This window comes from Cupressus sempervirens, chromosome 5, assembly GCF_028749045.1.
Source record: "Cupressus sempervirens isolate cs-2001-9-10 chromosome 5, ASM2874904v1, whole genome shotgun sequence".
Classification (NCBI taxonomy): Eukaryota; Viridiplantae; Streptophyta; class Pinopsida; order Cupressales; family Cupressaceae; genus Cupressus; species Cupressus sempervirens.
Window position 1 is genome coordinate 395,834,450 of NC_143122.1, and position 25,020 is coordinate 395,859,469.

General features: G+C 34.6%; 1 protein-coding gene across 2 annotated transcripts in view; it reads right to left on the reverse strand.

The window, feature by feature from the left end:
* Positions 1-14,204: 14,204 nt before the first annotated feature.
* RAD51C (RAS associated with diabetes protein 51C) overlaps positions 14,205-25,020 on the reverse strand; it is a 172,943-nt gene continuing 162,127 nt past the window's right edge. For both annotated transcript variants that reach the window (XM_089830792.1, XM_089830791.1), the window contains exon 9: positions 14,205-14,487. In XM_089830792.1, the coding sequence (XP_089686918.1) occupies positions 14,312-14,487 (176 nt within the window). In that variant the 3' untranslated portion in view covers positions 14,205-14,311. The remainder of the gene's footprint in view (positions 14,488-25,020) is intronic.

A 25,020-nucleotide genomic window follows, 5' to 3' on the forward strand; every position in this document is an offset into this window, starting at 1 on the left:
TGTACTAGTGTATTGTTGAGTTGAGTTGGATCTAATCAAGTAGAGGAGTGTTGTTATTCATAGATCATTGTACTTGTTGATCCCTAATAGTTTCTTTAAGAAAATAACATAGCTGGGTAGATCCTATCAGGTCTATCTTGTAAATCCTTTAAACTTGGGTTTAAATCACCTTGTAAGGTTGATCTTAATAGATGAAAGCTTCTAATAGTGTTGAGGTAAATCTTTTAACTGAGTAGCTCCTAACAAGGTATGTTAATAACCAGATGTTTTTGTTAAGTTCCTAACAAGGCCAAGCCTTTAACATGGCGCATTTCAAAATACCCCATATTCATGTGTACCAACCCCCATTGTGGTTTTCCCTTTATTCTTAGGGTTCCATGAGAAAAAACATTGGTGTCATCTTTGCATTTGTGTGGATGGTTGTTTAAGTTGATTTCTCGTTAATGTCTTTTATTTGAAATCTCAAGTTCATGGTGAATTGATGAGAAGTGATAGGGCTTTTAGGTCTCTAACTCAAAATGTGATGAACTCCATGTTTTACCTTCTTGTCCTAATGACACGAAAAGGCTTCAAATGAACCAAATCTTAAACCAGGCTTAACCAAAGGTTCTAAATGCTTTAGGATATTTGCTCCAATATAGCTTGAAGTGATTCAATAGGTTTTAGAACCCTATTCCTTAGTTTTGATAGCAAACTCCAACTTTCTCTTATAAGGTCTAATAGCCCACAATTAGCCCTTCTGAAGCTATTTTTGGCCACATTTTCAAAATGTTTTCAAATAAATTGACAACAATTACATTTTAGACACAAAATATTAAAAACTTGGGTACTCTTATTTTGGACTATATCCTATTGTTCCAAACTTGACATTATTTTAAAGTACAAAAACACCCTCTTTTACAAAGGAACCACTTTAAATACTTATCCCCAATCTATAAAACTTTGTACAGTATTGTATTTCATCCCAAATCAAAAGATTCCACAATTAATTTCAACCCAAAACATCAGTTTGTATGAAAGCCCTAAAACCCTCACCAAAACACTAAAAAAATAAGGATTTTTCAATATAGTGTCATACTGATGCTTCCAAACTCAAATGAAGGATCCTATACCTTTTCCTTGATCATGAAAAAAATTCTCCAATCATCAAAACATGGTCTTGTCAAAGTAGATCCTCTGTTTCTATAGGCGAGCCACCAAAATCACACCCTTTCCTTCACCAGACTTATGGGACACTGAGGAGTCCCATATAGTAGCAGTGAAAACGATACTGAGATCTCTTAAAGAGGCTTCATACTATGGTTTATGATATACTCAAAATAATGATTTCTCTTTGAGAGTATTCACTGATGTAGATTGGGAAGGAAATATTGATGACAAAAAGAGCACAAGTGGAGGTGCTCTCTTTCTTCATGAAAGATTGGTGTCTTGGACAAGCAATAAGAAAAAATGCATATCACAATCCACAAGTGTGACAGAATATGTGGTAGAAACAAAATATTACACTCATATTTATTGGATGGTCTTAAGGAAAAGGTAACTAGTTCGATAACTATTTACTGTGATAATACTAGTGCAATAAATATTTCTAAAAATCCTATTATGCATTCAAAGACTGAACATCTCAATCAAATATCATTTCTTTAAAGATAAAGTACAGGAGGAGGTAAAGGTGGAACACATACCAACCAAGGAGAAACTCCCATATATATTCACAAAGTCATTGCCTAAGGATACTTTTGAGTATCTAAGAGGTAGAGTAGGAGTCATTCCCCTGCTTGATCACAAGTAAGATATTGTTGATGGAATCAATCAAATGAGGGTAATTCATATAATAATGATCGGGTTGATGTTATGGGGACTACTCCTTAGGGGGAGAAGTCTACAAGAGATGGTGCTTTTGCAACACCTTTGGCATTGTTGTTAAGATGGGGAGAATAAATAAAAAAGACAACAATTGCTTCAGGGAAAGAGAATTAGTAAATGGTAAGGGAAAAAAAAAAATAAGTAAGAACAATGATGTAAAAGTTAAGGGGGGTCAATTAAGATCAAGGATGCTATTAATTATTATGGTGTTTTTCTCAATTCCAAAGGGGAATATTTTTGGTATAGTTGATGCAGTGATGATGACTACATTTTGCTACAAGTTTGATTATAAGATCAAGATAAACTAATTTGTTGTCCTTGATGTCTACTTGGTTATATTCTTACTGGTTTTGTTCTTGATAGACTGCTAGGTAGTATTTGATGTTTAAGTCTATTTGTAGTAAGAATTTTTTGTTGTGGTCATAAATTTTGGCAAAGGATTGAATCCTTGTTAATTAAAGTGATGTGGTCATAGTATGTTTATCTTGACATGTTTGTCTATTGTGATATTGCTATTAGGATTTAAATGTGTATTTTTTGAGTCTAACTCATTGACCCATATTTCATGAGTAGTGATTCAACACGAATCCATCTCTTGTGAGAATAAATGGAACACTTAGCACTCATCGGATCTAGGCGATGCTCACAAATATGAAGCCTTGGAACTTCTCGGGAAGTCATCCATCCCAATACTACATCTTGAGCTCACTTAACTACAAAGTCTCCTCCATGGTTAAACCCACTCTTCTTGCAACCTCATTTGCAAAACCTTTACCAAGTGTTGTGCCTTATGAACCATTCATTAGAAATCCCCTTGAGCTCATCAATTAATAAGTAGTAGATAATTTCCACATCAAGCCAAATTGTGATATTGCTATTAGGATTTAATTGTGTAGTTTTTTAGTCAAACTTATTGACCCATATTTCACGAGTAGTGATTCAACATGAATCCATCTCTTATGAGAATAAATAGAATACTTAGCACTCATTGGATCTAGGTGATGCTCACAGAGGTGAAGCATCGAGACTTCCTAAGAGGTCACTATCCCAGTACTACTCCATCTTGAGTGTGCTTAACTACAAAGTTTCCTCCATGGTTAAACCCACCTTGCTTGCAACCCCATTTGAAAATCGTTCACCAAGCATTGTGCCTTATGAACCATTCATTAGAAATCCCCTAAGCTCATCAATTGATAAGTAGGAGACTGTTAAACTCATTGACCCATATTTTATGAGTAGTGATTCAACATGAATCCATCTCTCATGAGAATAAATAGAACAACATTGAGACTTCTTGGGAGGCCACCCATCCTAGTACTACTCTAACTTGAGCACATTTAACTATGAAGTTTTCCTCCATGTTTAAGCCCACTCTGCTTGCAACCCCATTTGCAAAACCTTCGCCAAGTGTTGTGCCTTATGAACCTCTCATTAGAAATCCCCTTGAGCTCATCAATTGATAAGTAGGAGATAATTTCCACAACAAGTCAAATTCTGATATTGCTATCAAGATTTAGTTGTGTAGTTTTTGAGTCAATTGATATTATATGATCATTTCCATAATGGACTACCACAACATGCAAGTTTTGGATGTCGAAGATTGATGAGTAAAGAGTAATAAAATGTGTTAGCAAGCATGAACATGTGATACCCGATCAATGAGCGGTCATGATTGAATTGGTTCCAACGGGTGCTCATGATTCTCAGTTGTCATGCTGATGCAACTAGATGAGTTTTCATAATTTTTGATTACTTCAATGATTGAGGTAAAATGATTTTGGTGGTTACGTCACACATTGGAGAAATCAACAAATGACTGATTGTTTATGTATTTGATCAACATGTGATGGATTATATGGATGAATCATGAATGAAATCAATTATTGTACAAGTGTAATACATTTTAGAGTTTTTTGTTTGAGCGAGAATGATTGTAAATCATGAATCAAGGTGATTGTTCTCCATTATGTAATGAAATGTTTAAATAGCAATGTAAGATGAAATCCTAAATGTAGATCATGGGTGGAAGGATTGCGATCAAGTGTAGTTATAGAAGTGACTATGTATTGGTATATTGTTGAGATGAATCACATTTGATCAAGCAGAGGAATGCTACTATCCATAAATCATTGTGCTTGCTATTCCCTAATAGTTTCTACATGAAAATGCATAGTTGTGTAGATCCTAACATATCATTATTGTAAATCCTTTAATAGGGTGACTCATTAAATTGGGTTTAAATCCCTTTATAGGGCAAGTCCTAATAAATCAAAGATTCTAATAGGGTTGAGTTAAATCCATTAACCGAGAAGCTCCTAACATGTTTTGTTCTTAACTAGACATTGTTGTAAGATCCTAATAGGGCCAAGCCTTTAACTAGGTGTATTTCAAAAGAGTGCATATTGGTGGGTACAAAATCCCATTGTGGTTTTTCCCTTCATCCCAGGATTTGTACAAAAAATAATACTAGGGTCATCTTTTCATTTGTGTGGATGGTTGTTTAAGTTGGTTTCTTGTTGATGATTTCATTTGCGAATTTATGTTCATGGTAAATGATATCAATTAATTTGTGAATTTTGGTTAAAACCTATAGATCTAATAGATTAATGATTCACCCTTGAATGTTAGATTGGGGAGTGGTTATGATTTAATTGGTTGAAGTGGATGTTCATAATCCCTAGTTGTCATTATGATATGCCTAAATAATTTGTTGTAATATTTAATTACTTTGATCAAGGTGAGCTACTTTTTGAAGGGTTTGGGTACACATTTGAGAAGCCAACAAATGACTAGCTATTTATGCATTTGATCAATGTGTAATGGAATGTATGGCCAACTCATGTATGAAATCAATTGTTGTAGAAGTGTAAAACATTTTAGGGTTTTTTCTTTTAGTGAGAATGATTGTAAATCATGAATGCAATTTACAAATAGGGATGTAGGATGAAATCCTAAGTGTAGATTGTGGGTGAGAGGATTGCGGTCAAGTGTAGTTATAGAAGTTACTGTGTATTGGTGTATTGTTGAGATGAATCAAATTGAATCAAGAAGAGGAACATTGCTATCCATAGATAATTGTACTTGTTATTCCATAACAATTTCTACAAGAAAATCACATAGCTAGGAAGGACCTAATAAATCTTTGTTGTAAATCCTTTAACATGGTGACTTATTAACTTTGGTTTGAACCCCTTTATAGGGTACATCCTAACGTATCAAAGTTTGTAATAGGGTTGAGGTAAATCCCTTAATCGAATGACTCCTAGTAGGGATTGTTCTTAATGAGACATTGATGTAAGCTCCTAATAGGGTTGCACCTTTAATCAGGCGCATTTCAAAAGAGTGCATATTCGTGGGTGCAAACTCCCATTGTAGTTTTTCCTTGTTCCTAGGATTTCCACAAGAAAAAATATTAGTGTCATCTTTGCATTTGTAAGGATGGGTGTTTAAGTTGGTTTCTTGTTGATGCTTTCATTGCAAGACTATTATGTTCATGGTGAATGATATCAGTTAAGTTGTGAAGTTTGGTTTTAACCTATGGATCTGATAGAGCATGGATTCAACCTCCCATATGCCAAATTAATGACTAATCATGATTTAATTGGTTGTAATAAATGTTCTTGATTCCCAGTTGTCATGGTGATGTCCCTAGATGATTTCTTATAATATTTGATTACTTAAATGATCGAGGTAAACTAATGTTGTAAGGTTTTGGGTGGGCATTGGAGAAGTAAACAAATGACTAATTATTTATGTATTTGATAAATGTGTGATGGAATGTATGGTCAACTCATGTATGTAATCAATTATTGTATGAGAGTAATATATTTTAGGGTTTTTTTTGTTTGAGTGAGAATGATTATAGATGATGAATCAAGGCGGTTGTGCCCTATTAATTAATGAAATGTACAAATAGTGATGTAGGATGAGATCCTAATTGTACATTATGAGTGAAATAATTGCAGTCAAGTGCAGTTATAGAACTGACTATGTATTGGTATATTGCTGAGATGAATTGGATATGATGTAGCAGAGGAGTATTTCTATCAATTGATCATTGTACTTGTTATTTCATAATAGTTTCTACAAGAAAATCCCATAGCTAGGTAGATCCTAACATACATTTCTGGTAAATCCTTTAACAGGGTGACTCATTACCTTGGGTTTAAACCCCTTTACAAAATAAGTTCTAACTAGTCAATGCTTCTAGTAGGGATGAGGTGAATCCCTTAATTGTGTGGCTCCTAACAGGTTGGTTCTTAACCATACATTACTGTAAGCTTCTAATAGGGCCAAGCATTCAATCAGGTGCATTTCAAAAGTGTGCATATTTGTGGGCACCATCTCCTATTGTATTTTTTCCTTATTCCTAGGATTTTCACAAGAAAAAATACTAGTGTCATCTTTGCATTTGTGTGGATGGTTTTTTTAGTGGGTTTCTTGTTGATGCTTTCATTTGTAAGTTTATGTTCGTGGTGAATAATATCAGTTAAGTGGTGAAGTTTGATTTTAACCTATAGATTTGACGGATTGTCAATCACCCCCACCCCCATTTGCAGATCAAAGAGCGGTCGTGATTTAATTGGTTGCAGAGGATCATGATTCTTGGTTGTCACGATGATGTGCCTATAAGATGATTTTTCCTAATATTTGATTACTTCAATGATTGAGGTGAACTGATGGTGGAAGGTTTTGGGTACACATCTGGGAAGTCAACAAATGACTAACTATTTATGTATCTGATCAATGTGCGATGGAATGCATGGATGACTCATGTATGAAATTGATTGTTGTAGAAGTGTAATACGTTTTAGGGTTTTTTGTTTGAGCAAGAATGATTGTAAATCATGAATCAAGGTGGTTGTGCCCTAATGTAATGAAATGTATATATAAGGATGTAGGATGAAATTTTAAGTGTAGATTGTGGGTGAAAAGATTGTGGTCAAGTGTAGTTATAAAAGTGACTGTATTGGTGTATTGTTGAGATGAATAGGATTTGATCAAATAGAGAGGTGCTTCTCCACATAAATAATTGTACTTGTTATTCCCTAACATTTTCTACAAGAAAATCCCATAGAAGGGTAGATCCTAACATATCTTTCTTGTAAATCCTTTAATAGGGTGACTCATTAACTTGGGGTTAAACTCCTTTATAGGGGAAGTCCTAATATATCAAAGCTTATAATAGGGCCAAGGTAAATCCCTTAACCAAGTGGCTCCTAACATGGTTTTTTCTTTACCAAACATTATTGTAAGCTCCTAATAGGGCCAATCCTTTAACCAAGTGCATTTCAAAAGAGTACATATTCGTGGGTACCAACTCCTATTTTAGTTTTCCTCTTATTCCTAGGGTTTCCACAAGAAAAAATATGAGTGTCATCTTTGTATTTGTATGGATGATTCTTTAAGTTGGTTTCTTGTTGATGATTCTTTAAGTTGGTTTCTTGTTGATGATTTCATTTGCAAGTTTATTATGTTCATGGGGAATGATATTAGTTAAGTTGTGAAGTTTGGTTTCAACCTATAGATATGATAGATTACTGATTCACAACACCCTAGATGTCAAATCGATGAGAGGTAGTGATTTGATTGGTTGCAGTGGATGTTCATGATTCCAAGTTGTCATGATGATGTGCCTAGATGATTTTCCATAATATCTAATTACTTCAATGATCGAGGTGAACTATTTTTTGAAGGTTTTGGGTGTGCCTTGGAGAAGTTAACATATGACTAACTGTTTATTTATTTGATAAATGTGCGATGGAATGTATGGTTTACTCATGTATGAAATCAAATGGTGTAGAAGTGTAATACATTTTAGGGTTTTTTGCTTTAGACAGAATGATTTTAAATCACGAATGAAGGTGGTTGTGCCATATAATGTAATGAAACATATAAATATGAATGTAGGATGAGATCCTAAGTGTAGATTGTAGGTGAAAGGAGTGTACTTTTTATTCCCTAATAGTTTCTGCAAGAAAAACCCATCGCTAAATTGATAGTAACATATCTTTCTTGTAAATCCTTTAATAGGGTGACTCATTAACTTGGGTTTAAACCCCTTTATAGGGTAAGTCCTAACCAATCAAAGCTTCTAACAAGGTTGCGGTAAATCCCTTAATTGAGTGGCCCCTAAAAGGTTTTCTCTTAACTAGACATTGTTGTAAGCTCCTAATAGGGCCAAGCCTTTAACCCAATGCATTTCAAAAGAGTGCATATTCATGGGTAAAAACTCCCACTATGGTTTTTACCATATTCCTAGGATTTCTACAAGAAAAAAATACTATTGGCATCTTTGCATTTCTGTGGATGGTTGTTTAAGTTGGTTTCTTGATGATGCTTTCATTTGCAAGTAGATTTCAATAACATACATTTTTCTAGATCAAACCCACAAGTTATTATTCAAGTTTGCACTTGCACAATTAATCGAGACACGACATACTCAATTATGAATACAATTTTCAATGAAAGATCCCTTTGATGTAACATCACACAACCTTTTGGTATGTAATATTTTGATTTAACTTTTACCACATTGATTTGTGGATACCAACTTTTCCAAAATATGATGATAAAGGTGACTCATTACTACAATTAATATACTTTTGAGTTATTTGACTTCCTTATTCTCAAGTTTTAAGTTAATTGACTCCCTTATTTTCAAGATTATATCACTCACCAAATCATTTTCTATTGGCTTGTGAGGACATACACACATGAATTATTTATAATTGCATGCTTTTATCACTTCTTTAATAGATTTAGGCTAATGTTTCCATAAAGCATATTCATTATAATACTGAAACTATGATGTATTGACTCAATGACACACAAGCAAGCAACACGAGTGAATTATAGATTACACATTGTGATTTCAATTGTTAGCTATTAACATCTTAAAAGATGATAAACTTCAAATCATATTTTATTGATGGTTTACTTCAGCTCTTTAGCAACCCCCATCATTCCTTTTAAATTAATGTAAATTTTGAGTGTACTTTATTTAGGAGATCCTCATTGATATCAAGGGTTCTAGCACTTTATCTTATGCTCACAGGTTAATATTATTGTTATGTTGAATTAGAGAACTAACAAGGATGTGCTTAATCATGATTATGTATAGTCAAATGAATTATTTGTAGAGGCCATTACATTAGAGAAGACTACATACGTTGTATTGTAGTATTTCTTTTTCTTTTTCACTTTATTTTATTTTACTAAACTTGGGTGCTCAAGGAATGCTCAAAATGGTGTTTGTGCTTGATTGCCCTACATTTTGAAAATGTGTGAATATAGTAGACATAGTTTTTATTACTATATTTTCAATAAAGTTTCTTTTGTGCAGCCTATTTATCTAGATGCCAAAAACATATGATTATTCATGTGCTCCATTATTAACTGATTGTTGCTCTAGATTCATATAGGTTCAACCACAATTTCCATTTAGTGTTTTGTCTATTTTTTTAATTTTGTAGAAGCGTGTACTTTTCAACTTGTGAATTGGGAATCACTAAATTCCATGGTGGGTATTATTTTTTTCCCTCCCTGTCTTTATATCTTGGTGATTCCTTTAATTTGTCTTAAAGGATTTGTAAGTGTTAATGAGTTCTTTTTAGATTGACAATTCAATTTGTTTTTCCATCATAAATGTGTACTATTATATTGCCTAATATTATTCATAGGCTCTTCTTAGTCTTTTGATCTTAGGTTATCTTTGAACATGTTATTTAGAAGCCTTGTCATGGTTCAAGTTAAGATCTTACATCATTAATATTTATTTCGAGTGAATAAAGCATGACGTTATTTTTATTATTAACATATGTATTTTTTCATGCTACTTTAAACTCTTATTGGATAAGCAACCAATGTTGTTCTATTGGGCCATTGACTTGTACAATAACTCTTGAATAGTATTCATATCCTCTTGCCTTGATTTTGGATTGTGTATTGTCATTATAAACTATTCCTTAAATTATTCCATGACTATTGTTCTATGACTGGCAACTTGTTATTGTTTTTCATGAACGTATTGTAATGGCTAATATTATCTGTAGTTGACAACATTTTCAACATATTTCCTTTGACATCTGATAAAAAATTGTGGTCAAACTTAATATACTCATCAAAAGGTCTTACATTATCACTTCATGGTGTTTGAGCATTTACCTTCTCACACATTCATCATTCCAATCCTTTGGCATAAATTTTATAGATGTTTGTGTCATTGTCATGTTGTTATCCTTATTCTCTATAGAATTTTGATTATGATTGATTACAATTATCATAAGCTTAATGTTTATAATCTACGTGATTGTCCTTTTGGGATGATTGTGCCTCCAATCATAATCATTCTTGACAATGACAACTGGTATATAAAATATTTTCTATTCATTGTCTATCAAGATGTTTGCTACTACAAAGGATGTTTAATATTTTCAAGTTCAACAACCTCCTTATTGTCTTTACTTATGTCTTGTCATTGTCATTTTATTGTGAATCTCAAAATTTCTTATGTTACTCGTTTGTATCGTCACAAGGTTATAAATGCATTGTGATACTATCCACTATTCCTTAATATGTATAGGGTCAACATTATGTATTTATCCCACATTTTCTTTTATTGTTATTCATAAGGGTACACAGTCTAAACTTATCTAGATATCAACTAGCATTGTTATAGCAAATTTGTAAACAAAACTTCATACTCCATTGTTTCATGCACTCCATATTAGACCCATAAATCATTATCCTCATCAATAGTGATCATTACTATCATGTGATGAATCATTTGTCTCTATCAATTTTGATTTACTTTTTACCACATTAAAACATAATGCTTTCATTTCTTGGACTATAGTAATCCCTAGGGCATTAAGAACCCTCGTCACTTGTCATTGTTATTTGGTCATTATCACTTATAAGCACTAGTATATCATATGATCATTGTACCATTTGATCTATATCTTTCTTGGTTTGACTTTATGAATCCCTTCTAAGAACTTCAAATCTCTTTGATTAAATTGCATTCATTGTTTTATATTTACCCTGTAGGATGGCATGATTAAACCTCTCATACCAATTATAATGACCCGTAGGATTTACCTAGATTTAATCTTGAAAGATTAATTCCAACTTAAGATCAAAATTGTATTATCTATATTAACTTGTAATAAAAATGCCAACTATAACATCCCTCTCAGAAGATTTTGCATTTAGGGTTTGTAAACACCATTTATCACTAGAAACTTATTTTAGGGGATTCCATGATAACATTTAAAACTATATATATTGATCACCAATATTTGATTCAATACAACATATAAGTAAGTAGTATTTGATCAAAGCATATTCCTATATTCAATTGTACTAGGAACTCTAGTGGCATACTTGGGAAGACCTTAAGGTCGAGGTGGATCCTTGATTCTCATCACTCGTTGCCCACAAATACGACAAGACTTGAGGTCAACTACATCCTTCAATCCACTACTCATTCGTTTCTTACGCTACAAGCATGGCATAACCTTCAATCCACCCATCTCTATGAGGCATACTTGATAGGACGCTCAAGCCTATGAGCATGATTGGATTTTGATCCTCTACATCCATTGGCCCATGAGCATGGCAAGATCTCTTATCCATCCATCTATAGTTTCTCTTAAATGAGAGAATAGTAATGATGACTGAACTTCTTTATACTTTATTAGTGAAAGGGTCACCACCTTTGATAAGAATTGAGTCAACATTTGTTCTTGCTATCTTTTAAGAATACTAAAAACTTATTTTCCCAAATTGATCTTCCAATGTGAGGAAGTCACACCTCTTCATCATATTTTTTCTTCTGCAAGAATCACAACTTTTACAATTGCCACCCTTTGATGGAGAACAAGACTTCATAACTCTAACTCTTAAAAAGAAATAACCTTATTTTTTGTCCATTCATTTTTGCTTCCATTACTCTTTTGTATTTTAATTTTATTATAACTTGTTATTAAATCCTATTTCAAAGCTATTCACACCATTTTTTCTTCTTTCTAACCATTTAGTATAATTACTGACCTATACATGTTTATTATTAAAATTGATATCACATAGCAAGTGACAATTGTTCGTATCCTCGAGTTCATATGTATTTATTCCTAAGTACCATTTTGTCTAAAGCCTAAAAGTTTGAATGCCTTTGTCTATGTTGTAGCCCTTAGGCATTTGTTTTAATAACCATTAATTTCAATTTGTTTGAAATTAAGTTTAAGTCTATATGTTGTTATCAGTGTTATGGGACTCTAACTTGTGTTTGACTTAAAAAGTCAAAATTGGGCCCAGACTTGGACTCAACTAGGATTCAAACAATCAAAAAACCCATGAAATTCAAAGATTTTTTTCATGCATCTTTTAGTCAATTAACATCAATTACACAATAATTGAGATAAATAGAAGCTACTTAACACACATACACACTTTTGCATAGATCACATAAGTATAAAAGCGAATTTCTGAAGGAAAAATACACAATAACATAGTATCAAGTTAAACATAGTGTCACTATTAAATGTCTACAATATTCATGGATTATGAAATCCAAGGGATCAAAATTTCAAAACATATATGAAAATAACAACTAGAGAGTAGAAGACTAAGGCTCGTAATAACCTATGTCCTAGGAATACACCTAAGATAAGTCATGGAAGACTCTAGAGCCAACCTCTCTCCTTGTGTTTGAGGCTGAACCTCAAGGGGTATCCTCATCCTCGTCTCCATCCTCACCCACATAATTTTCATCATCAAACTCAAATCTATCACTCCTAGCCTCAAGGTCCTGCACTTGGTCTCCTTGTGTTGTAGCCTCCTCAACTACTCTCGCTATTGCCTTTGCCTCCTAATCCACCTGATCAACCCACTCCACATCTTCATCACTGAAGACGAGATCAACAATCTATGTGTTCCACTTTGCATGTGGATCAATAGTCTCTAATACAATCTGTGATATATCAATGCCCTAAATTGTTCTATGGTGAAGGCAAAGGTTGTAGTGAACAAAAACAAGATCATTCAATTTTTGCACAAACAATGGCAATGCAATTTTGTAGAAACCTCCTCCAAATGCTTCCTTTAGCTCCTCTCAATACATAAGTGCAAGCTACAAAGTTGCTCAAACAATCAACAATCGATATGGGAAAGCCAACCGGTTTGCTAATTTCTCTCTCAAAATCCCAATACTTTTCCCTAACTCTTTTCTCTCTATCACAAGCATTAGCAAAGGATGGAATGCCATTTTTAGGTCAAATAGATGTTATACAAAGCACAAACAATTCACTCAACTCTTTTATTTTATCATTTTTTGCACTTTATGAGTCCTACTGTAGAGAGTCTAGAGTTTGGGACTAGGCGAGTCAAGAGTCCCTGGACTCGAAAAGTCCATGGTGACTCTATGGAGTCTGAGGCTAGAGGCAATTTTCCTCATTTTGATGGACTCTCGCTCGGACTCAGCAAGTCTTGCTCTGGCTCGCAGAGCTCAAGAACTATGGTTTTTTATATTTTAATACTATGAAAATTATATTCTCTTTTTTCTGTTTTAGTTTTTAAAAAAAGACAATTATTTACTACAGTTCTCAAGATTCTTTTGATCTTGTCACGTTGAAATAACTTTGTTTCTATTACTTTGATGATCTATTTACAATTCATTGTAATTCCCTATTATTCAATTTATCTTTATGACATCCATTCATGGGCTTGCCCATATTATTTGGAAGTTCTCATTTCCATTGCAAACTCTCCTCTCCATGATAACTCTTTGATTTATGAGTGATTAAGACTGTTTATTGAAGAATTTAAGCATGATAGACTTCTATAGCATATTAGTTGTTCCCTTGTTATATTGACTATCTTTAAATTAATCTTAGAAACCTTACATGTAGAGTTGAAAGCAGGTTTTATGATTTCATATACAGCATGTCGGTATCCAGAAAGATAGCCAGAACTGACTTTTTTTAACCTAGGAATTCAGCTAACACTAACATTAATAAAATCACTTTAAATGGTCAATATAAATAAGTTATTATATATCCTTATTTTTAATTAAGGAAAATTGTATGAAATTTGCAGTTCGACCAAGTGGTCCTTACAATATCACACACTAGCTATTGTTATTACTTGGACATTCAGTGAAAACTACCTTTAATCAATCTCTTTAAATGATAAATATAAATAGGTTATTATTCATCCTTATTTGTAATTAAATAAAAATTTATGAAATTCGCTATTAGACCAAGTCAGTTCTTACTATATCACACTACCATTGTGCCAAAGGAATTTGAAATTAGAAATGCATGACGATAAAGATCTGAAAAAATGTTCTTTTAAAGAATTATTTTGTAGGAGCATACCAAAACTTGAATAATAACAAGTAAACACTACAAAGGTCAAAATTGTATTCGAGATATGCAAAATATCATTGTGGCATCTTGACACTTTTGTTTCGTTCTACATTACATATGCCCTCAGCTGCGATCAAGAAAGGAGCTGAAGCTGATTGCAAATATGGTGACTTGTCTATATAGGTAGAACGGTTGTTACCGTTCCAGTATAAAATAAGTCTGTTTGTGCAAGCATGGGACCAACTCTCACCTGCAAAAAATTGAAAATAGACTCAGAGATCAGTATGGATATAAAAATCAGAAAGATTTCTTTAATGCGAGGAAAAGCATGAATGTCTGAACTTGTGACAGTTGTTAATCCTATATCCAAAGCTGTTTTACATGATGAAAGCAAACTGTTTAGCTTCTGCTGATTTAAATCGCACTTGAGGGATTTCCTTCTGTAATAAATTACACATGCACCATATATAGCTTAAGCATATATTTCCTGAAGTTTCAAAGGACATCTCTCTCTCTCTCTCTCTCTCTCTCTCTCTCTCTCTATATATATATATATATATATATATATATATATATGGGGAAATGTTGGAGTTTGACAATCAGATGATTGCATTGCATATGTATAAGAAATGGGCATATAGTACAAAGGCCACTAAAATTCTACTGCAATAATTATATGTATCTAAAAAGCCTGTTTGGAAGAGAGTTGATTGCATTTCTAATCCTATCTTGTATTTTTCTTCCCCTTAACCTTCCGCTGTATATATGCAAGAAATGCCATTGAGAATCAATGACAATAAAAAGAGATTTTTGGAGATTTCATTACACAATGCTACTGAAATATTCAAACAATTAGCAAAGGGTTGGCCTTAGCAGGTCAAAAATTGGTTTCACTTCTCACTCTGGAGACTAAGTTATAACCCCAAAGTGACATCTAAAGCGAAAATCTAAGTTTCAATTCTTGGACTAACATTGTTGACTTCTAATATTGACATCTTAGTTATAATGTAATCTTAATATCCGAATGACTTAGTCTTCTCATGTTGGTCCCATGTTGACATATCAAAGTATCTCTTTGTTGGGGATATAACTTTGGGAGATATTTTTCTCCCAATTTCTGAGGTAGTCATCTCTGTGTTGCTGTTATTCCTCCTATGTGATAAGTTTTTTTGTTATGTATTCTACTGATGTCATTTCAACTCAACAGCCACTCTTCTCTCCTTTTTTGGCAGACATTACAAGTAATTGATGAGTATTTATTATGATAAGTCATCATCATTGTAACTGCAGATGTTTCAAATGTCTTTCGGCAGACACATCTGACATATTTTGTAACAGCAGGTCTGGACAATGAAGAGTCCTACTCTTCATGAGGAAGAGAACTTGATAAGTGGGCATTTGATTGGGATATTAAAGCTTGATATTCTTTGAAAGTGAGATGACATGTAATATTATTTATTGCCTTAGAGACATTAATATTAAATGTGAAGATGGTCTTGATCTGTGCATGAACAGTAAAAGAGGTGCTATTATTTCTCATTGTAAGTCAGACTTCTGATTATTCATTAATGAAGCTCTATATTTGTGGCTGGGCTTTTCTCCCTCGAGTAGGAGGGCCCAGGGTAAACATTGTGTTCATTGTCTTTTGTATTGCTTTTTTTCTGATTACTTTCATTTTTTATCGTAAAAACTAACGTAGTATCAGAGCATATATGATCCGAGATCTTAAGAATTTATAATCCCAGTTGGGAAGATTATATTTCCAAGACTTGGTCTTATTTCTGTTGTCCCCGTGGGTGTGAATATTTTTGGGCTTGTCTAGATAATATTGTTTGGGATAACTTGTGTTGGCCACTGGCATAAATACATAAATACTAATGAAGGGAAGATAAATATTTTAATGACCCAATTAGCTTCATGAAGGCATCGATATTTCAGATTGTGCAAAAGGAAAAGAACAGTATCATGTTTTCCATGTGGGTCTCGATCAAGATTAATTCGCCCACTAAGATTTGCGTATCTTACTGTGAATCGCCAAAGGGATAGGATTGAATAGCATAGTGGGCTTGCGGGCCTGATAGTCAATCCTATAAGGGGTAGGATTAAATAGTCTAGCGTGGTTGAATAGTAAAAGGAGATGAAAAGGAGGTCTAGGTGAGCGAAGTGTAGGATAACTATGAATGGGAACAACACCTAAACCATTTTTATGTGTGTGATGAGGAGGATTAATAGGGAACTTTATGCCATGTTCACTAATACCAAGGTCTGAACCCTTATAACCTTGTCTAAAGGTAAGATTATAGCCACTAGTATAAGTCATTCTGAGGGTGGATGAAGAAAGTGATTGATCTTGAGATGAATGGGTATATGTAGTATATGGAGGAATAGTAGAAGGAATTGGTTTATTTGTGGGAGATAATGGAGGAGATGGCTCATCTAGAAAGTGTTGGCTAGTCGGATCATGTGATGAGCCCTCCTGGCTCTCAACTCAAACTCCAATAAACTCTTAAGTCTTATTGTGTTATTTTAGTTTTTTAGAGAAAAGTTCATAGACAAAAGAGAAGGGGCATAGCATATAAAAGCTTATAAACTGAAATACAGAGCAATTTCCTATAGAATGGAAATGCAAAAGACATTAATTTATTGAAACAATGAGATCATGAATGATAAACATACCAAAATGTTTCCAGTATTTTTATTTAAATCAGTAAGCCAGCTCGCCTGCCAAGAATGCTGATAACTGACAGTAAAGGATGCCTGGCCTCCAGATTTAGATTCTCCTGCCTCAAAAACTGGATACAAGTCTCTGAAAATACTAGATGACGAGGATGGAAGTCAAAAGGCAACTAAAAGGAAGGTGTTTCAACCAAACCCTTCACACGCCTCTGTAGAATGCACATTTCCCACTGCAAGTCATACGACCAAGAAGAAGAATGAGTAATAACCTTGCTGAAAGCCATTGATCTGAAGAAGAAGGCACCACAAGGAAGAAACCCCTTTCTTATTGCAATCAACAATAAATCTTTATATAATACTCTGTCTGAATCATGTAGAACCTTTGAATGAAGCTCTCAACTACACTAATTTGATTGATCTTTTACAATCTCAAGAGTGCTCAACACTGAAGAGGTATCGTTCTCCAATGGACCAAAAAAATGCTCAAAACCCTATCATAGGAGAAGCACAAGAAGAAGCCAAAGGCAAAGTCAAAATATTGAAAGATGAATTTCTCATTGCCCAAGATGCCCATAAATGCTCAAAAGGCACAACTTCCAAGAAAAATACACTACTTTTGATATTTAAATCTTTTAAATTATAATTTAAGTCACCTTCAATAGTTTTTTACTTAAAATAAGTGGGCACACTTTATTAATTTAAGTGATTAAATATTAAATCACTTTTAGAGAATATTTAAGTGATTTAAAAAGTATAAAGCCAATTTGACTTTATAATAAAATATTAAGTTAATAAATAACTTAAATCACTCAAATAGCCATAACTTCCACAAATCTTCATAGAATCCCGTGCCGTCAGAAGCTGTTGACTCCTAAACTGCTAACGCCTACTGTGAACCAACACAGGGCTCTGAACACGAGAACGATCCAACTCTCTAGAAAGTAGCACTGACCCTCTAACCAATCCAACTAGCCCACAAGGGTCCAATAAAAGGGCTAACACACTTTTCCTGAGAACTGACTAGAGCGGGGACATCACAGTCCGCCCTCCTCGAATTTGCTTGTCCACAAGCAAACTCAAAGCCGGATGCTGAAGAATACTATCACTCTCCCAAGTAGCATCCTCTGCTGGTAGATCTTTCCACTTTACCAAGTATTCCCTAATAACCCACCTCCGAAGATGTTTCTCTTTGGAATCCAAAATGGCCTCAGGTATCAAAATCAATTCCCCCTCATCATCCAGGGGTGGTAAATCAATAAAAGGAGTGAACTGTGGTCCCAATGCCTTTTTGAGGCGTGAAACGTGGAACACATTGTGAACCTTACTGTCGACTGGAAGATCTAACTCATAAGCCACTTAACCGACACGTCTAAGAACCCTGAATGGTCCATTGTATCATGGCTTAAGTTTCTCGGCGTCCTTACAAAGAGTGGACTGCCTATAAGGCTGGATCATCAAATACACCAAATCATTGATCTCAAAAGATCTCTCCACTCGCCTTTGATTAGCATATTGTTTTTGCTGATTTTGAGCTTTCTGAATATTCTCCCTAAGTGTTCTCATAATGTCTTGATTCTCTTGCAACAAATCACTAGCACTGGGTACCCTACTGTCACTCAGCAATAAATCTAGAAAGCTCAGAGCATCATATCCATATAATGTTCGGTATGGTGTCATCTGAATACTCATGTGATGAGTGGTATCATAGCAATACTCACATAGGTATAACCACTTCACCCATGCCTTCTGCTGTCCTAAACTGTAATTCCTCAAGTATCCGTCCACCCATTTGTTGACTATCTTTGTCTGCCCATAAGTCTGTGGGTGGTAGTTGGTGCTTAGAGTGAGTTCTATCCTGCAAAGTTTGAATAACTCCTACCAGAAGTTACTCAAAAATCAGCTATCCCTGTCATTGACTATACTCCGAGGCAATCCATGCAATCTGAATACCTCACGGAAAAACAAGTCCGTCACCTAAGTAGCTGTGTGTGTAGTAGTGATTTAGAAAAAATGTGCATACTTCGTTAATCGATCTACTACCACATAAATGTTGTCTTTCCCTTGAGCTTTTGGCAAGCCCGTGATGAAGTCCATAGACAAGCATTCCCACTTCCTCTTAGGAATAGGAAGCGGCTGAAGTAAACTTGCAGGGTATGTATGTTTTTGCTTGTTTTGTTGACAAACAAGGCATTCCCTAACATACTGGAGAACAAATGATTTGAGACCCTTCCAATAGAATCTCTCCCATACCTTCCTATAGGTCTTAAAGTAATCGGGATGTCTTGCCATCGGTGAATCATTGAATGATCTCAATACTCTGCCCCTCATCTCAAAACCTGGGACAAGAAATATCCTCCCTTTGTAAATGATAAGATCATCCACAAGTGAGTATCTGTCGTCCTATACTGTGCCATCCACTATGCTAGAAGCCCACAGATTCTTAACATATTCTGCTACTATCATGTGTCTCCAGTCCTCTATAATCAATGAAATGGAGCTCAAGTGAGGATGGCGAGATAAAGCATCAGCAACCACATTCTAAGTGCCCTTGACATAGGTAATGTCAAAATCATAGGACTGAAGTTTGTTGATCCATTTCTGTTGCCTTTCCTTCAAATCTCGATGTCGAAGAAAATGTTTCAAACTATTGGGATCGGTTTTCACACTAAATTTACTACCAATCAAGTATTGCCTGAATTTGGCCATGGCATGCATGATGGCCAACATTTCCTTATCATAGATACTGAAACTCGGTTCAAGACCTCTGAGCTTCTTGCTTTCAAAAGCTATAGGGTGTCGATTCTGCATGATAACTGCACCAATACCCTCACCATTGGCATCACAATGTAACTCAAATGGCCTGGCAAAATTCAGGAAAGCCAATACTAGACAAGTAGTCATAAGAAGTTTAAACTTCTCAAAGCATGCTTGTGCAAGAGGTGTCCACACAAAGGCTCCCTTTTTAGTCAAATCAGTTAGTGGCACAGCATGTCGCAAGAATCCACTAACAAACCAACGATAGAAGGCACACAATCCTACAAACCCTCTAAGTTGTGTCAACGTTACAGATGTAGGCCAATTGATGATGACTCGAATTTTTTCTGGATCCATGTTGACTCCCTCTCTAATGATAATGTGACCCAGATACAAAAGCCCAGCCATGCCCAGAGCACACATGGACTCCTTGGCGTACAAGGACTCCCTGTCAAGTATACTTAATACCCCATCCAAGTGAACAATGTGTTCCTCCCATGATTTGCTATAAATTGGGATGTCATCGAACAACACCAAAACAAATTTCCTCAAGAGAGGATGGAAAACCCTATTCATAGTAGACTGAAATGTAGCTGGAGCATTGGTTAAGCCGAATGGCATAACCAAGAAATCAGTGTCCACAGTGACACTTGAATGCGGTTTTCTCAATATCGTCCTCTCTGACCCTAATCTGATGGTAACTAGTCCTCAAATCAATCTTCGAGAAATAACAAGCTCCATGAAGCTCATCTATCAACTCATCTATCCGCGGAATAGGATACCTATTCTTAATAGTCTTCCTATTAAGCATCCTGTAGTCAATACACATCCTAAGTGTACCATCCTTTTTCTTCACCAAAACAATTGATGAAATAAAGGGTGACTTACTCGGCCTAATGTGCCCCATAGCTAAAAGTAACTTAATGGTTTTCTCAATCTCATCTTTTAAACATTTCGGGTGCCGGTAAGGAGTGATCATAATAGGTTTCATGCCCTTATCCAGCTCAACGATGTGCTCAATACCTCTATTAGGAGGTCTACCTGGTGGAATAACACTGAAAACCTTTGCATGTTTGATTCAGAGTTCCTGTAGATCCGGATGGTAGGGAGGAGCTTGCTGCTCTAATTGTGAAGGCATTAATTTGCACTCAGCAGCCCATTCTACCATATCATGTTGAATCAAATGTTTCATTCTCTGGAGTGAAATTTCTTTTAGATTGCCGGCCTTGATGGCTTTAAGAACATGATTTGTGCCATCAATTTTGAATTTCATCCTCTCATGTTCACAACATAAAAATCTACCTTAAACTCAAAATCGTTAAGTTTCAATGGTAAATCAGGAATCATCCTCTCACAGGTGAGAGTGTGACCATCGACAACCTTCACTCGAATGCCTTCAAACTGCTGAGTTTGAATTCCCCTTTTCTCCACTAACCATGAATCAATAAAGTTGTGGGTTGCACTTGTGTCCAACAGAGATATGACTCTTTGACCTGCTAGAATCCCATGGAGCCTGAAAGAACCTTCTCTCTGCATGCTAGACATATGAGCTTCCTGTAGCTCACTTTCTACTACAATTTCTACCCCATTTTCTGATTTTTCTTCATCTGTGTCATAAATAGCAGCTTGCTGATCAGAAAAATCAGTCAACGTTTCTCCCTCAAAAAACCATTCCATGTGCCTGTTTTGCCCTTTAGGCTTGAGGGGGCAGTCATGATTTAAGTCATATGGACCTTTATAGTAAAAACAGAGCTTCCTTCTACATAGATCATTCATTGTGTCCCGATCTAATGGAGCTGCAAATCTTTTCTTTTGATCAGCATTATCAGCCTTCTTTGAATCAGATTTGTTCTCAGTGTAGGAGGAAGAAGGTTTGGTGCCAGATTGCTTACGAGGTGTAGTGAGCTTCATATTGCAAGCTTTCCTCATGGTCTCTTGTAAGGTAGGTGGATCAAATGCTTTTATCCAAACCTTTCATGGGCTCAAAAAGACCCTCAATAAACAATATTATCAGTTTTCTCTCTGAAATGGCTGTCACCATTACGTATAGTCTTTGGAACTCTCCAGTGTATGATTCCAAGCTACCCATTTGTTTTAACTGTGCTGGATCCCTGAAGAACAGTTCAGGATCACGTTTATCAAACCTTTCTACCAATCTATCAGTAAACTCCTGGTATGAGGTAATCTAGTCATGGTGAAGAGTAACCATGCCATGAATCCACCAGTCATGTGCCACCCCATCAAGGTGTAGGGCTGCAAATCTAATAGCATCTTCCTCTGCAATAGGACGTAGTGTCAAGAATGTATCCAATTTACTCACCCAGGCACGTGCTGTAACTCTGCCACTGCCATCATAGTTTGCTAAGTTTAGCTTATTGGTAGCTTGTCATAGATCATTATGTTTGTATATAGGCCCCTTGTCATTCTTGTTCTTGGTGTGTTCTCTTTTCTGACTCAAAGTTAAGATGATCTTTAACTCGTGGAGGCATTGCATCCCATTCATCATGCATAGCTAGGATGTTGTCAGCAAAGGTTCCTTCACCACCTTCTTCCACCTCCTCTTCCTCCTCAGCGTCATTTCTGACAAAAGTAGGGCATGGATCAATATACCTACGATGCTCTCCATGTATGCTACCTTCCTGATCTTGATCAATATTTGGCCTCCTCGAAATTGTCAAGTTTTGCACATTGGTGCTAAGTTGCTGAAGGATGTTTGCCACCTGTTCTTCACCAACCACCATTCTCCTCAGTACTTCTCTAACATCCCTGTCTTTGTCATTAAGACGAGTATCATCATTCCTTTCAGCCATATTATCAAAATCAAAATCCTCTTCCTATTTGTACAATGGAGGTGCCTGAAAAGGTGCAAAAGTATTTCACTGATTTTTGGGACCCCTGTGTGTGTAGTGCCTGTCAAACCTATTCTGGTATGGCCAAATAGAATTGTTTTTCCCACAAGCTAGCAAGATTAATAGGCTTTGATACCACTGTGATGAACCTTGCTGGCTCTCAACTCAAACTCCAGTAAACTCTTAAGTCTTACTGTGTTATTTTAGTTTTTTAGAGAAAAGTTCATAGACAAAAGAGAAGGGGCATAGCACATAAAAGCTTATAAACTGAAATACAGAGCAATTTCCTATAGAATGGAAATGCATAAGACATTATTTTATTGAAACAATGAGATCATGAATGATAAACATACTAGAATGTTTCCAGTTTTTTTATTTAAAATAGTAAGCCAGCTCGCTTGCCAAGAATGCTGAAAACTGATAGTAAAGGATGCCTAGCCTCTAGATTTAGGTTCTCCTACCTCGAAACTGGATACAAGTCTCTGAAAATACTAGATGCCAAGGATGTAAGTTAAAAGGCAACCAAAAGGAAGGCATTTCAACCAAACCCTTCACACGCCTCTGTAGAATGCACAATTCCCACTACAAGTCATACGGCCAAGAAGAAGAATGAGTAATAACCTTGTTGGAAGCCGCTGATCTGAAGAAGGCACCACAAGGAAGAAACCTTTTCTTATTGCAATCAATAATAAATCCTTATATAATACTCTGTCTGAATCATGTAGAACCTTTGAATGAAGCTCTCAACTACATTGATTCAATTGATCTTTCACAATCTCAAGAGTGCTCAATACTGAAGAGGTATCATTCTCCAATGGACAAAAAAAATGCTCAAAACCCTATCACAGGAGAAGCAAAGGAAGAAGCCAAAGGCAAAGTCAAAATATTCAAAGATGAATTTCTCATTGCCCAAAATGCCCATATATGCTCAAAAGGCACGACTTCCAAGAAAAATACGCCACTTTTGATATTTAGATCTTTTAAATTATAATTTAAGTCACTTTCAATAGTTTTTGACTTAAATAATGTGGACGCACTTTATTAATTTAAGTGATTAAATATTAAATCACTTTTAGAGAATATTTAAGTGATTTAAAAAGTATAAAGTCAATTTGACTTTAAAATAAAATATTAAGTTAATAAATAACTTAAATCACTCAAATAGCCATAACTTCCACAAATCTTCATAGAATCCCGTGTCGTCAAAAGCTATCGACTCCTAAACTGCTAATGCCTGCTGTGAACCAACACAGAGCTCTGAACACGAGAATGATCCAACTCTCCAGAAAGTACCACTGACCCTCTAACCAATCCAGCTAGCCCACAAGGGTCCAATAAAAGGGCTAACACACTATTCCCGAGAACTGACTAGAGCGAGGACATCACAGATCATGAATAATACTTTGAAGATGTTGGAAGGTTGGAGACTGTGATGTCCCCATTTTGGCAAGTAATTTAAATAATAATAATAAATATTTTATATAAAGTAATATTAATAAATAATATTAAAATAATAATATTATGCTATAAGTAATATTATAATAATTATATTATGTCATATTATAATAGTAATATGAATGAAATAATAAATAATGATAAAGACGCGCTTTAATATAGCAATACTATATTAGTAAAAGTATTATAATAATATTATAAGTAATACTATTATAATCCTATAATACTTTATAATCATATTAGACTTATAAATTCAATATTATATTATAATCATATAATAATGTCATATTATGTATAACGTATTATGATATAATCAATGAAATAATAATAATACAATATAATGATATTATGATTACTAAGATATATTTCAATGTAACAATACTATATTAATAATGAATTATAATAATGTATAGTTGATATATTATTAAATTAATATATATTACAATATAATTATTAATATAATATAATTATTATTATGAAAAGATGTGTCTTTTACTATTAAAATGTATATATGTGGAATAGTAACTTTGAAAGGGTATCATACGGAATCAGATAGAAATTATCCAAACCATTCGAAGAAAAATAGGGCAAAATAATTTATAGAAAAGGAAAGACATAGATAAATGATGGACCTCCAATTTGGGTTCATTACAGAGACGTTGAGGTGATTGATCATGAATATTTGGCATGGAATTAGGAGCATTAGGCATACGATTAGGAGCATCATTAACAAAATCTCTTATGCAATCTAGGTTGTGAATAAGGAAACCACGTGAAATGCTAATGATAATCTTGAAATATACCTTTTTGGGAAACCTTGAATCAGTTGATCTCATCACTATATGCAAGAAAACCATTTAAGGGCATGAACATCATGAAATGAAAGAAACTCTCATACACATAATAAATATAATAAAGAGAAGTAAGAAGGAAAGTGACTAGAATGATTGAACACCAAGCTATTTTAGAGAACTCCATGTTAATAAACACAAAACTAATTCCTACCTATATATATATGCTCATAGAAAAGGAATGAAGATCTAAAATAC